Source organism: Cynocephalus volans, chromosome 4, assembly GCF_027409185.1.
Source record: "Cynocephalus volans isolate mCynVol1 chromosome 4, mCynVol1.pri, whole genome shotgun sequence".
Classification (NCBI taxonomy): domain Eukaryota; kingdom Metazoa; phylum Chordata; class Mammalia; order Dermoptera; family Cynocephalidae; genus Cynocephalus; species Cynocephalus volans.
Window position 1 is genome coordinate 30,874,341 of NC_084463.1, and position 15,507 is coordinate 30,889,847.

At 39.2% G+C, this 15,507-nt stretch overlaps 1 protein-coding gene across 1 annotated transcript in view; it reads left to right on the forward strand.

Moving 5' to 3' along the window:
- Nucleotides 1–1,591: 1,591 nt before the first annotated feature.
- Nucleotides 1,592–15,507, forward strand: part of LOC134375916 (beta-galactosidase-1-like protein 2) — an 89,986-nt gene continuing 76,070 nt past the window's right edge. The window contains 6 exon segments of the mRNA XM_063094650.1: nt 1,592–1,637; nt 6,646–6,650; nt 9,772–9,836; nt 11,996–12,109; nt 13,354–13,446; nt 13,583–13,661. Coding sequence (XP_062950720.1) covers nt 1,592–1,637; nt 6,646–6,650; nt 9,772–9,836; nt 11,996–12,109; nt 13,354–13,446; nt 13,583–13,661 — 402 coding nt within the window.

A 15,507-nucleotide genomic window follows, 5' to 3' on the forward strand; every position in this document is an offset into this window, starting at 1 on the left:
CAAAACTGTTGTATTCAAGGTCAGAAATTCTTTCCTCTGCTTGATGTAGTCTGTTGTTGGTACTCTCAGAAGTATTTTTATTTTATTCAGTGCATTTGTCAATTCCAAGGTTTATGTTTTGTTTTCTAAAATGATATATATCTCTTTGCTGAATTTCTTATTCTCTGCAAAGTCTCTCCCATCATAGTCTTTCTCTCTGAATATCCTCCCTGTACAGTTATATCACGAGTTCTGGATAAATCAATGTTCAGTGTTCACATTAATATACATATGTTTATAGTTGAGCCTCATAATGTTCTATGATGTCTTTTCTCATATAATATTTTATTTTTGGAAATCTTGAATCTTCTCCCATTAGACAATTTGGATACAGTTAAGTCAGAATTAACAAATTTTTTTCTATATTCCAGACTTGGATTTTTTTTCAGAGAAAAATTTATTTACTTAATTATGTATCATTATTATTTTTTCAATCTGTTGGGTAAAGACCTTATAAACTATTTTATTTTATTTATTTATTTTTAATTTTTATTGAAGCATTGAAGCAAAATTGATTATACATATTTTGCGGGTACAATGTTGACTGCCATCAACATGTGTTGATCAAATCAGTATTATTAGAATGTTCATTATTATAAATCATAATTATTCTTAATGCCCCTTACCCAATCTCTCCCAACCCTCCTCTCCTTCCCTCTCCCTACCTCTAGTAACCATAGATTTCTTCTCTCCTTCTGAAAGATCAACATATTATTGTGGTCTTTTCTTTCTCTTTCTTTCATTCTTTCCTTCTTTCTCAGCACCCACTTATGAATGAAGACATGTGGTATTTCTCTTTCTGTATCTGGCCTATTTAACTTAACATGATTTTCTCTAACCTCATCCACATTGCTGCAAATGGCAGAATTTCATTCTTATGACTGAGTAGTATTCCATAGCATATATATGCCACCAGTTATTTATCCAGTCATCTGTCAATAGACATTTAGGTTGATTCCATATTTTTTTCCTTTTTTTATTGAATCATAATTAATTATACTTATTTTGAGGGTTCAACATTGATGTATGTTGATCCAATCAATATTACTAGCATATACATTATTACAAATCATACTTATTCTTTATGCCCCTTATCCAATCTCTCCTCACCCCCATTTACCCCCCCCACCTCTGATAACCCTGGATTTCTTCTCTCCTTCTGAAAGAGTAACAGTTATTCTATTGATTTGTTGCCTAGATGATCTGTCCAGTGCTGAGAGAGAGGTATTCAGGTCCCCCACTATTATTGTAGAATAGATGCTTCTTTCTCTCTGGAATGGGTTTTGTGGAGAGAGACATCCTCTTCTTTGGTCTCCACTGGTGACTCTCCTTGTGTCAGTGCACTTGAGTGTCTGGTGGGCCATCTGCATGGTGATCATGGCATCTAGCCGCTTTTGCAGCAGCTGTATTTATTGTGGTGGCTGTGGTGGGCCACCCACACGGAAGTGGTGTTTTTGGCATGCTCCTTACCTGGTTGTGGAAGGAAGTCTTCGTCCTCTGCTCCATACCTCAGGACCCCAGGTGGTCCCTGTGGAAGCAGCGGCATGCCTGGATGTTGGAGGAGGGGTCATCCCTGGCTCCAAGCCCCAGGACCCCAGGTGGGCCCCATGGCAATGGTGACATATCTGGATGTGGGAGGAGGGGTTAGTCACTGGCTCCATCTGTTTTTGCATTCTAAGATGTTGTTGTGGAGCAGTTGGGTGTGAGGGGAAGAGAGGAAGGGGAAAGCAAATAGGATGGAGAAGAAGGAAGGAACGGGGAGTGGTTAAGTCCCATGGCAACCCCCTCATTCCTACAGAAGAGACCAGGGGGCTTGCAGTGGTGACTTGGTTGTTGTTAGGCTGAATGCGGATGTCAGAGGGGTGTGGCCAAAGCTCTCGGCTCCCCATTACTCTGGCTTGGGAACCCAGGGTGTTTCCTGTGGTGGCTCAGTGGTTGTTGCTTGTCTGGGTGCAGGTGTCAGGGGTGTGTGGCCAAGGCCCAAGGCTCCCCAATGTCCCAGTTTGGCAGCCCAGGGCACTTCCTGTGGTGGTTCAGTGGTCATCGCTGGGCTGGCTGTGGGTGTTGGGGGGCATGGCTGAGGCCCCTGGCCCTTCCTCTTCCCTGGCTTGTGGGCACAGGGGGCTTCCTTCTAGGTTTTATAGGTGTTCTTTGATGAAGCGAAACCTTTACTAGTTAATATCAAACTTTGTCTCTGTTCTATAGGTATTTTGTTTTTTCTTCCAGTTTGGTGTTGGATTATTTGCTGTACCTACTACTTAAACTCTGCACTGGAACTAATTTGTTGTTCTTTGCTTACTTCTGAATTGGGAGAACTTCCTGTGGGGACCAACACTTGAGCTCTGTGGTTGAGCTAAATTGTTGCTTTGCTACTGATCCCCTGGGGAAGGCTTTTTGTGCAACTCAGGTTTGAATGGTTGACTTTGTAGGTACTTCCGGGTCACACAAGGTCTGGCACACCTGGATTGTGTAGAAACTCTGGTCTGGACCTGAGTCTTTTCAGAAAACTGCACTCCTGCAGTTCTGTATTCCTGACCAATCTATACAGATTGGGCCTGTGATAATTGGAGGGCAAATCAGCTGTCCATTCTGTGGCCCAGTGTTCCCCTGGTGGGCCTGTCTCCCCCACCGCCCACATTCTAAACACTTCCCATGGGATGGGCTATGTGCTGATTCCTTGTGATGACTCACTGGCCTCTGAGTGGCTCCTTTTTTCAGTTGTCCATGCCTCCTCACTCCTATGTGGGTCCACGAGAACCCAGTTACTGGTCTTGCTTGCCTGGGGCCACCACGGCCCTCTTCTCCCCTGCCAGCTCTAAGCAACATCATAGGAAGGGCATACCAGTGGCTTTTGCCAGCTCTTGCTCCATGCACTCATTAGCACCAGATCTGAAGTGGCCAGGATTCAAAATGGTGGGAATGATTCTTTCTTTCTCTCATTGAGGCTTCTCCTGCCTTCATGTACTCCATAGGTCTCTCCTCCTCTTCCCCTGATCTCTAGTGGCCCCAGCTTGGCTGTTGTTGCTTTTTAATAGTTCTAAATTTGTTGATTTTGTGGAAGAGAGTGATGCTGGGGACCTTCTATTCCACCAACTTGGCCGGAAGGTCCAGTTCCATATTTTGCCTATTGTAAATAGACCTACAGTGAACATGGGAGTGCAGGTATCCCTTTCACATGATGATTTCCAATCCTTTTGATATATACCCAGCAGTGGGATTGCTGTATCATCTGGTAGTTCTATCTGTAGTTGTTTCAGGAACCTCCATACTGTTTTCCATAATGGCTGCACTAATTTACAGTCCCACCAACAGTGTAGAAGGGTTACCCTTTCTCCACATCCTCACCAGCATTTGTTATTCTTGGTCTTTTTAATACTAGACGGTCTAACTGGGGTGAGATGCTATCTCAATGTGGTTTTGATTTGCATTTTCCTGATCATTACTGATATTGAGCATTTTTTCATGTACCTGATGGCCATTTTTATGTCTTCTTTTGAAAAATGCCTATTCAGCTCTTTGCTCATTTTTAGATTGGATTATTTGGTTTTTTATTGTGCAATTGTTTGAATTCCTTATACATTCTGGATATTAAACCCTTGTCAGATATGCAGTTCACGAATATTTTCTCCCATTCCATAGGTTTTCTTTCTACTCTATTTTTTCCTTTGCTGTACAAAAAAGCTTTTTAGACTGATATAATTCCTTTTCTTTATTTTTTCTTTTGTTGCTTGTGCTTTGGGGTCTTGTTCATAAAATCTTTGCCCAGTCCTACTTTCTGAAGTGTTTTCCCTATGTTTTCTTTTTAGTAACTTTATGGTTTGGGGTCTTAGACTTAGTCTTTAATCCATTTTGAGTTGACTTTGGTATATAGATGAGAGGTACAGATCTAGTTTCATTCTTCTGCATGTAGATGTTCAATTTTCCCATCACCATTAATTGAAGAGGCAGTCTTTTCCCCAATGTATATTCTTGGTGCCTTCATCAAAGATCAGTTGGCTGTAAGTATGTGGGTTGGTTTCTGGATTTTCTATTCTGCTCCATTGGTCCAACTATTTTTATGCCAGAACCATGCTATTTGGGGTACAATAGTTTTGTAGTGTAATTTGAAATTGGGTAGTGTTATGCTTCTGGCTTTTATTTGTTCAGGATTACTTTGGCTATTTGGGGTCTTTTGTTGTTCCATTAAGAATGCTAAGATTGTATTTTGTATTTCTGTGAAGAATGTCATTGGTATTTTGAGGGGGATTGCACTGAACCTGTAGATGGCTTTGGGTAGTATGGACATTTTCACAATGTTAACTCTTCCAATCCAAGAGAATGGAATGTCCTTCCACCTTTTAGTATCCTCTTTAATTTCTTTCAGTAGTGTTTTGTAATTCTCATTATAGAGATTTTTCACTCTCTTGGTTAAATTGATTCCTAGGTATTTTGTGCTTTTTAGTGACTGTTGTAAATGGGCTTGCTTTCTTGATTTCTTTTCCTGCTAGTTCATTATTGGAGTATAAAAATACTAATGGTTTTGGTGAGTTGATTTTTTTTCTTGCAACATTTCTGAAATTATTAATCAGCTCAAAGAGTTTTTTGGTAGAGCCTTTTAGGCTTTTCTATGTACAGGATCATGTCATCTGCAAACAGGGACAGTTTGACTTTGTCCTTTCCAATTTGGATGCACTTTATTTCTCTTGCCTGATTGCTCTGGCTGGTACTTCCAATACTATGTTAAATAGGAGTGGTGAGAGTGGGTATCCTTGCCTTTTTCCTGTTCTTAAGGGAAAAGTTTTCAGTTTTTCTCCATTCAGGATTATATTGGCAGCGGATTTGTCATATTTGGTTTTTATTGTGTTGAGACACTTTCCTTCTATATCTAATTTGCTGAGGGCCTTTATCATAAAGGGATGTTGAATTGTGTTGAATGCTTTTCTGTATCTATTGAGATAATCTTAATGTTTTTGTCCTTGATTTTGTTGATGTGGTGTATCACATTTATCGATTTGCATATGTCAAAGCATCCTTGCATCCCTGGTATAAATCCCACTTTTGATGTGTTGCTGTATTCTGATTGCTAGTATTTTGTTGAAGATTTTTGCATCTGTGTTTATCAATGATATCAGCCTGTACTTTTCTTTTTCTGTTGTATCTGTCTGGTTTTGGTATCAGGATGATACTGGCCTCATAGAATGAGTTTCAGAGAATGGCCTCCATTTCAATTTTTAGGAATAATTTGAAGAGAATTGGTATTAATTCCTCTTTAAAGGTTAGATAGAATTCACCAGTAAAGCATTCTGGTCCTGGGCTTTTCTTTGTTGGGAGATTGCTGATTACTGCCTCAATCTCATTGCTTGTTATCAGTCTGTTCAGGTTTTCTATTTCTTCTTGATTCAGTCTTGGTAGTTTGTATGTGTCCAGAAATTTATTATGTATCCATTTCCTCCAGATTTTCATATTTGTTGGCAAATAGTTGTTTATCACAGTCTCTAATGATTCTTTGTATTTCTGCGGTACCAATTGTAATGTCTCCTTTTTCATTTCTGATTTTTGTTATTTGGGTCTTCTCTGTTTGTTTTTGTTTTTGTTTTGTTGTTGTTGTTGTTGTTGTTTTGTTAACCTAGCTAATGATTTGTGTATTTTGTTTATCTTCTCAAAAAAACAACTTTTTGTAACATTAATATTTTGTATTGCTTTGGGGTCTCTATTTCATTTAGTTCTGCTGTGATCTTAATCATTTTTTTCTGTCTACTACTTTTAGGATTGGATTGTTCTTGTTTTTCTAGTTCTTTTAGGTATAGGATGAAGTTGTTTACTTGAAATCTTTCTATTCTTTTGAAGTAAATGTTTATTGCAATAAACCTTCCTCTTAGTACTGCTTTTGCAGTATCCCACAGGTTTTGGTATGATGTATCTTTATTTTCATTAGTTTCAAGGAAATTTTTGATCTCCTGTTTAATTTCTTCTAGTACGCATAGTTATTCAGCAGCCTGTTGTTTAGTTTCCATGTATTTGTATAGTTTCCAGAGTTTTGCTTGTTATTGATTTCCAGTTTTATTCCATTGTGGTCTGAAAATACACTAGAAATGATTTTGATTTTTAAAAATTTGCTGAGAGTTGATTTGTGACCTAACATGTGGTCTATTTGAATAATGTTCCATGTGCTGATGAGAAGAACCTATATTCTGTAGTTGTTGAATGAAATGTTCTGTAGATATCTGCCAAGTCCAATTGGTCTAAAGTGTAGTTTAAATCCTGTGTTTCTCTGTTGATTTGTTGCCTAGATGACCTGTCCAATGCTGAGAGAAGGGTGTTCAGGTCCCCCACTATTATAGTAATGAGGTCTTTTTCTTTAGCTCTAATAGTGTTTGCTTTATATATCTTGGTGCTCCAGTGTTGGGTGCATATATATTTATGACTGATATGCCTTCTTGCTGCATAGATCCCTTTATGATGGTAAAGTGGCCTTCTTTGTCTCTCTCTCTCTCTCTTTTTTTTTTTTTTGGCTTAAAGTCTATATTATCCAATATAAGAATAGCTATTCCTGCTTGCTTTTGGTTTCCATATGAAAGGTATACCATTTTCCATCCTTTCACTTTTAGTTGGTGTATGTCTTTGCAGGTGAGGTGAGTCTCTTGAAGACAGCATTTAGTCAGATCTAGTTTTTTAATCCTATCAGTTAGTCTGTGTCTTTTGAATGCGGTGTATAATCCATTTACATTTAGGGTTGTTATTGACAGGTATTGTTTTACTTCTGGCATTTTATTGTTTTTTGATTAGATGTTTTAAATATCTTTTTTTCCTTTCTTCGCCTTTTATTATTCATCTTCAACATGTGTTGGTTTTTTGAGATGGTATGATTTAGTGTCTTTCTCTTTGTCATTTGCATTTTTGTTTTAACAGTGGGTTTTGTTCTTTCTTGTTTATTTGTAACAATGATTATCATTTTTCAGATTCTGGATATAGGATTCCCTGAGAATTTCTTGCAGGGTTGGTTGTGTGGTGGTGAACCCCTGCAGTTTTTGTTTATCTGGGAAATTGCTATTTATCTCTCATTTCTTAAGGGTAGCCTTTCTAGGTATAGAATTCTTGGCTGGCATTGTTTTTTTCCTTTGGTATTTTGAATATATCGTCCCATTTTCTTCTGGCCTATAGAGAAGTCTGCTGTTAGTTGATGGGGCCTCCCTCATGGGTGACTTGTCACTTTTATTGCTTTTAGAATTCTCTCTTTGTCTTTGAGCTTTGCTGGTTTGACAATATTGTGTCTTGGAGAGTATCTTTTTAAATTGAATCTGTTTGGGGGATCTTTGACCCTACAGGATCTGAGGTCCCATATCTTCCCCTATACCTGGGAAGTTTTCTGCTATTATTTCATTGAATATGTTTTCAATGCCTTATCATTTCTCCTGCCTTTCTGGAACACTCATGATTTTAGATGTTTGTATGTTTCAGGATGTCTGCTAGCTCTCTTAGATTTTCTTCATTTTAAAAAACTCTTTTTTCTTTTCTTTTTTCATGTGTGTATGCCTGGGTTTTTTGAAAAGACTTTCTTCAAGATCAGAAATTCTGCTTGTTCTAGCTTGCTGTTTAAGCTCTTAGTTTTTTGTTTGTTTGTTTGGTTGGGTTTCTTTTGTTGTTGTTGTTGTTGTTGTTGTTGTTGTTGTTGTTGAAGGAATCCTTCAGCTCCACAAACTGTGCTACATTCTTTTTTAGGGCATTAATCTCTTTGCATATTTCCTACTTCAGATCCTGTATACCTTTTCTCATTTTGTTGTGTAGTCTAATTGAATCTTCTTGTATCTTGTCGAGTTTCCTTAAGATTGTTCCTTGAAATTCCTTTTCAGTCATTTCAAGGTCTCTCTGCTCTATAGAGTCTAGCACTTGAGAATTATTATATTCTTTTAGTGGTATCATATTTTCTTTCTTTCTTTCTTTCTTTTTCTTCTTCATATTTCTAGTATCTCTACATTGGTGTCTGGGTGCTCTGGTATTGGGTGCATACATTTTTATGATTGTTATTTCTTCTAGCTGTATAGTACCCTTTTTCATTATATAGTGGCCTTCTTTGTCTTTTTTTATGTTTTTTGGTTTAAAGTCTATTTTGTCTGGTATAGGAATAGCTACTCCTGCTCCTTTTTGGTTTCCATTTCTATGGTGTATCTTTTCCCATCCCTTCGCTTTTAGTCTGTGTGTGTCTGTACAGGTGAGGTGGGTCTCTTGAAGACAGCATATATTTAGGTCTAGCTTTTTAATCCAGTCAGTCAGTCTGTGTCTTTTGAATAGGAGTTTAGTCCATTTACATTTAGGGTAGCTATTGACAAGTGTTGCTTAACTCCTGTCATTTAATTGCTTCTTGTTTAGATTGTTTAAATATCTCTTGATCATTATTTCCTCTTTTATTTCTCTTCTTCAATGTTAGTTGGGAATTTAAGGTGGGGTGATTTAGCTTCTTTCTCTTTCTTGCCTGCATTTTTGTTTTAACTGTGGGTTTTGCTCTTTCTTGTGTATTTGTGATAGAGGTCACCATTATTCAGATTCCATATGAATGACTCCCTTGAGAATTTCTTGCTGGGCTGGTCATGTTGTGGTAAACTCCGACAACTTTTTTTTGTCTGGGAAATACACTATTTCACCCTCATTTCTGAAAAAGAGTCTTACTGGGTAAAGAATTCTTGGATGGCAATTTTTTTCTTTTATTATTTTGAATATATCGTTCCACTTTCTCCTGGCCTGTAGGGTTTTGGTTGAGAAGTCTGCTGTTACTTGGTGGGGGTTCTGCTATAAGTGACCTAACACTTTTCTCTGGCTACTTGTAGAATTCTCTCTTTGTCTTTGAGCTGTGCAAATTTAATTATAAGGTGTCTTGGGGAGGATCTTTTTGGGTTGAATCTGTTTGGGGTCCTTTGAGCTTCCTGAATCTGAAGGTCTGTATCCTGCCCTACACCTGGGAAATTTTCTGTTACTATTTCCTTGAGTAAGTTTTCAATACTTTTTCCTTTTCCTCCCCTTCAGGAATACCCACAATTCAGATGTTAGAGTGCTTGAGGTTGCCTGCTCTCTCTCTTAGGTTTTCCTCATTATTTTTAATTCTTTTTTCCTTTTTTTTTTTGGTCTGCCTAAGTTATTTCAAAAAGACTGTCTTCAAGCTCTGAAATTCTTTCTTCTGCTTGATGTACACTGCTGCTCAAGCTCTCAGTTGTGTTTTTTATTTTATTGAGTGAATCTTTCATTTCTAGAAGTTCTGCTACACACATTTTTAAGGTACTAATCTCTTTGTAGATTTCCTCCTTCATATTCTGGATATTTTTTCTTGTTTCATTTTGTTCTCTAATTGAGTCTTCCTTTATTTCTTTACGTTTTCTTAAGATCATTGCTCAAAATTCTTTTTCAGACATTTCAAGGATTCCCTGTTCCATGGAGTCTGACTCTTGAGCATTACTGTATTCTTTAGGTGGTATCATTTCTTCTTGATTGTTTGTCCTTCTAGTATTTTTTTGCTGACTCTTGGTCATCTGGTAGAGGGGTTTGCTTCTTCTTTACACTGAGCTTGGCTGTGGAGTGGCCCTGGTTGCTATTGTGGAGGTAGTAAATAATGCACACATTGAGGTTTGGCTATTGAAATCTTTATCCTCCTTCATGATAGGGATAACCTTGGTGCTATATTAAAACTAGAGGTGCCAATATGGAGTTTGGTTGAGTAAGGGGTGAGGTTCTTATATTTCTCCTTTTTTTTCCCATTGCAAGCAGGTTCCTTGGAATCTCCATGAGCCGGCAATAGTCCAATTTTACTTCATTAGAAACCTGGATTTGAAGTATGTGTTAATGCTTAAATTGCTTGATTCTCTGGTGCAGAGACAGGGGTTTCACTGTGGGGATCAGATGAAGCAGTCAGGGGCACCTTACTTTCTACTTTGAGAACTATAAGGAAGCTCTGATAATTTTGTTTCCTGGACTGAAGTCCACTTAAGCAGTGAGTGTTATTTATAGTGGAGCACAGGCCTCATGTCTGTGGCACATTATTACTCACAGCATGGTTTAGAAAGTGTTCCTCCAGACTTCTACAATTTTAGTCTGCCATGAGGAACCTGCTCTCTCAGTCATAATAGGAGATTTCTGGGCTATCGTTTGCAGAGTTTCCAAGACATGACGGAAGTAGAGTAACTGTTTAATCAGAAATATGTAGTTACCATCTACTATAGTTCAGACATTGTCATTGGTGCTGGAGATGGACAGATAAAACAGTTTGTGCTTTCAAGAATATGGATTCTCCACAGAGAGGGAGGCAAATACAACATACTAGGGTTATACAACCCAAACTAGGGGAACAGATCAAGGAAGACCACAGTGAACTTATAGCTGAATTAATTTTCAAGGTGGAGCAGAAGTTAACTAGAAGGGGCTGAATGGTATTTCAGGCAGAGTCCAGCAGAGGCAAAGTCAGAGATGTGAGAGAACATTATAAATTAATGAAGGTGACATTAGCTGCTGTAACAAGTAAGCCTCAAAGTCTTTTAACAATAAAGGTTTATTTTCATTCAAGTAGAATCTAAAATAGTTATTCCTGGTGAGCATATGTCTCCCTACCAAGAAATAATTGGAGGCACTCCAGTTCTTTCTGCCTTGTGCCTTCTGCATCTACACATAACTGCCAAGCTACCATGGTGTCTGCATCCTGCAGCAAGCGGATGAAGAGCACGGGGGTTTCTTGTGTAGCTGGAGCACATTGCTTCTGCTCACATGCTGTTGGCTCGAGCTTGGTCCCATGGCTCCGTCTAAATGCATGGGAGGCTGAGAAATGTAGCTGAGCTGTGTGCCCAGGAGGGAAAGGGAATGACTTTGGTGATTAACTTTTTGCCATGCGTTGTGTTTTCTGGGAACTGCAGGTAATGCTGTCTGGTGGTCTTGCTACTTTAAGTAGAGGACCTGTCAAGAAACGAAGCTGGAGAACTAGCCAATGCCCAGGTCCTGTCCTTGTACACCATACTACAGAATTTGGAGTCTGTTCTAAAGGCTTTGTGGAATATTTGAAAGATTTTAATTTGGAAAGTTAATATTTGCATTTAGAAAAATCGTTCCAGCTGTTCTTTTAAGAGGCAGCATAACGTAGTTAAGACTTCATTTCTGGAGGCTCTCTGGCTGAGTTCTAATTGTAGTTCTTCCATTCACTAAAAATGTGACCGTGGGTAACCTCTGACCCCTTTATGTTTTCATTTTCTTATCTGTAAAATAGAGAAGACATTGATACCTATCTCATAGAATTGTCAAATAAAATAGGAGGGTACCTCAAAAAGTTCATGGAAAATAGAATTAAAAGATAATGTCAATATTTCCATGAACTTTTAGAAGATCCCTCATAACAAACTTAAAGAATTTGATTGTAGTGCCTGATGCTGATACTAAATATACATTAGTTCCTATTGCTGTTGTTGATGATATGATTATTATTGACGGTCATTGGACAGGGATTGGAAGAAGGTAAGATTGGGAGGAAGGAGACGAGTGAGATAGCTGTGCTGATACCTCAGGGAGGATTACAAGTTCTTGAACCAGTGTGGCAGCAGTAGGCACGCAGAGGAATTCAAAGTCTGGAAACATTAAATAGGAGGAGTAAACATGATTTTAGGTGAGGAAGAAAGAGGAGTAAGGATGCTTTATAAGTTTCTGTTTTTGGTGGCTTCCTGGATTGTGGTGCCACTTACGGACACAGGAACTGCAGGGAGGAGTGGATTTGGGTGGGAAGGTTGGAGTTTGGTTTAGGATTTCTGGACTTGCACTTGAATGCTTTGACAGAGACCACTCCTTATTGAGTGTTGGGCTCCCTTCCCTGCTGGGTCCATCTCCTACAAGGACATTTGTGGGCCAGGCTGGGAGTTCTACCAATTGCAACCTCAGAAGAAAGCAAAGAGAGACACAGCAGTGGTCTTGGTCTCAGCTGTCAATGTGAAGTTACTGTTACTGCTCTGCTTTCTAGGGCTTTTCTAACCATGGCTTCAGATGTGGGGCTCTGGGTCATCCTGTGTCCGGGACCCTACATTAGCAGTGACATAGACCTTGGAGGCCTGCCTAGTTAAGGTGTTCTCTGAGGGTCCCTGGCCATGACTGCACATGGGCCACAAGCACATTCAAATGTACATTAGAGCAAAGTGTTTTTGCTTTGTTTTCTATGTACATTTTTTATCTGCACCATTTTGTCCATTTAATGACATAGAGAATGAACCTTAAAATATTGGGGATTATATAGTTAGTTTTTTTTTTTAATATAAACCTCATCTCTGTAGTGCAAATGGGGTACAGTTCATATTGTTTAAATAAAAGTAATGACTACCACTTAAACAATATCTTTATAAGTTCTAGTTTTTGTGGTTGGAGTACAAATAGCAAGAAATTGGTTCAATCATCTCTTTAAAGGGTATTTTTGGTTTTAGTTTTTGCTCTGGATTTTTTAAAAAATACACATAACATAAAATTTATCATTTTAACTATTTACAAGTGTGCAATTCTATGGCACAATCTTGAATCACTTTCACTACTATCTAGTTTTAGAACCCTTTCATCACCCAAAAAGGAAACCCTGTAGCCCAGTCACTCACCATTCTTACCTCCTCACCCTCCCCACCCCTGCCCTGCCCTTGGCAGCCATCATTCTACCTTTTGTCTCTACGGATTCTCCTATTCTGGATATTCCACATAAGTAGAATCATACAGTGTATGGGCTTTTCTGCCTGGCTTCTTTCACTTAGCATAATGTTTTCAAGGTTCATCCATGTGTTAGTGTATATCAGTATTTCATTTCTTTTTTATGGCCGAGTAATATAGAATAATATTCCATTAAGAGCTTTTTTGTTTTGTTTTGTTAAACTTCGAAACAGCTTTATAAAAATCTCATTCTAGATAGCAAATATTTCAGGCTTTATCTGCCACATCCAGTCTCTCTCTCTATTGTGGTGACTCAGCCCTGCTGGTGTGGCCCAAGAGCAGCCACAGCCATATGTACACAAGTGGGCATGGCTGTGTGTCAAGAAAACTTTGTTTACAGAAACAGAGGATCTGATTTGGCCCATGGCTGTAGTTTGATGAGCTCTGCTCTAGATCATTTTGTCACTGTACAACTCCCATTTACATTTTGAGGAAAGAGGTGGTGGCTGAGGTGCTGAGCTATTTGTAACTGGTTCAGACTGCTTTTTCTTAAAGTTGGACTCAACTCTCATAACATACTGTTGTGGTGTGACTGTGCAAATCTGGGCTGTCCGTGCTTCCCAGCCTGCTATTCTCAACATTTCTTACTGCTGTCTCCCATCCCAAGTCTGCATCTGGCCTTTTCAATCCTAGTTGGTCACTCAAAGATCCAAAGATGAAGCTGAGAACAACTTACAGGGGCTTCACTAAAGCAGTGGATCTCTATTTTGGTCAACTGATTCCCAGGTAAAACCCAACCCCCATCCCTACAACCAAGGGAAGTAATTGCCTGAATGGATTTCCTGGATTGGGCTGACCTACTTTCTGTACACTCACAATCAGGAAGCATGTGCCACCGCTAACTCCAGTTCCTAATCTACAGAGTGTTGGGTTCTCATGGCTCTGCTGCTGTGCCTTTCTTCCTCCTCCTGCTGTCAACTGAACACAGCTCCCATTCTCAGGTCTGCCTTTTTCCTGGCAGGACACTGGAGCAGGGCTCTGTGGACTTCTGTCTTGTTTTTCCTGTTATTTATTTGCTCTCTTCAGTACTATAAGTGGTAAATTAATGATTAACCCCAAAATGTCCTAGTTTACCTTCTAAAGATAGCGACATGTCAGTCCTTCACAAATAACAGCTTATCCACATGACCTTAGGTCCGTGACTCTGTAGAAGTAGCAATTCATTTGGCTTTTAATGTATCTTCTGCAATAAAATCATGGGGTGTGCACACTCATCACTGAAGTAGAAACAGTGTGCCTAAAGTGGTTGGAAGACACAGAAAGGACAAGACTGTCTAGTAGGTAGAAAATGAGCAGAGAGGAGTAACAAGTGTGTGACATCTGTTAGGAATCGAGCTCTGCACTAGGCAATTACATTTAGCTAGAACATTTCATCCACACAGTCATCATTTGGAGGAGAAATTACTGTATTGATTGAATGGAGGCAAGACAAGGCACGTGGTATGAATTATGAGGAACAGAGTTGCTTCCTGACATTATGAGTATCCCAGAGTGAGTGAGACTCAGGGGAGCCATAAACTCATAAGTTGCTAAAGAACATAAATCAGTGTGCCATTTGAGGGACAGTAGAGATGGTCCTTTACAGAAGCTGGAGCTGCACTGTGCGTTATGATAGCCATAGCCACATGCGGTTATTTACATTTAAATTCACTAAAATTAAATAAAATTAAAAATTCAGTTCCTGAGTCACACTGGCTGCATTTCAAGTGCTCAGTAGCTACATGTGGTTGGTTGCTACCTGGACAGTGCAAATACAGAACATTTGTCACCACTGTGGACATTTCTGTTGGACAGAGCTAGAGCTCACCCACTCCTAATTTAAGACTTCTCAGTCTTGAATCTCCCACCTGGATAACTAAATTAGTAATCTGAAGGTCACTTGGTTGTTTTGTGAGCATGAAACCAGGGCCTGAGGAGGTTGGGAGGTCTCGAAAGCATTTAATTGCAGCCTCATGAATCAGGACTTCCTTACAACTAAGTACTCTTTTAGAATTTTCAGTTGTATTTATCAGATTCACAGTCTCTTGTTTTTGATAATTCTCGGTACTGTCAACTTCTGAATCTTTCCTCTTTATTTTTCTGTTCTGTAGTGTGGTGAATTCCTCATTGGACAGATTGGAAGGGAGAAGGAAGAAATAGGTTTTGAAAAAGTTTTTCCACGTTGGTCTGCAGGGATATGCAATTTAAAGGTTTGAGAAACACTGCTTTAGGCTTTGTGCCCTCTTTCCCCTGCCAGAGTATGGTACAGTCAGCTATTCCTTGCTGGCCAATATCCTCATGTTTCAGCTCTCCTCATCTAAAATTTCTCCTGGGTCATCATGGTTAGTTTTTGGTGTGCAGACAGTTCAGTCACACTTACACACCATCCTGGGTGTTGCCCAGATTGCTATTTTCATTATTGGCATAGAGTCTCTTCGTTAGAGCTCAACAGTATTTTTCTTCTTTCTACAGGCTTGGGAGGTATCCTCATGGTTTTCCCATTTATCCCCAAAAGTAGGTTGAGGAGGTGCAAAGTGGGCACAGTGAAATTTGGGTAGGATGTGGCAGGTGCAAGATAAGGAAGGAGAGAAAGTATGTTAGCGGACAAGGACTTTGAGTTGAGGGGGCTCTAAAGATAGGGGATAATTGAGCATGTTCACATGGACAGAAAGGAACCAGGAGGGAGGGGAAATGTGAAGATATTTGCAAAAGGGCATAACCAAGAGGGCAGAAGGGGATGTGATCTGGCACGGAGCTGGGATTAATAAAGAACCCTGAGGAGCATCAGCATTAAGAGAATGGCAGAGC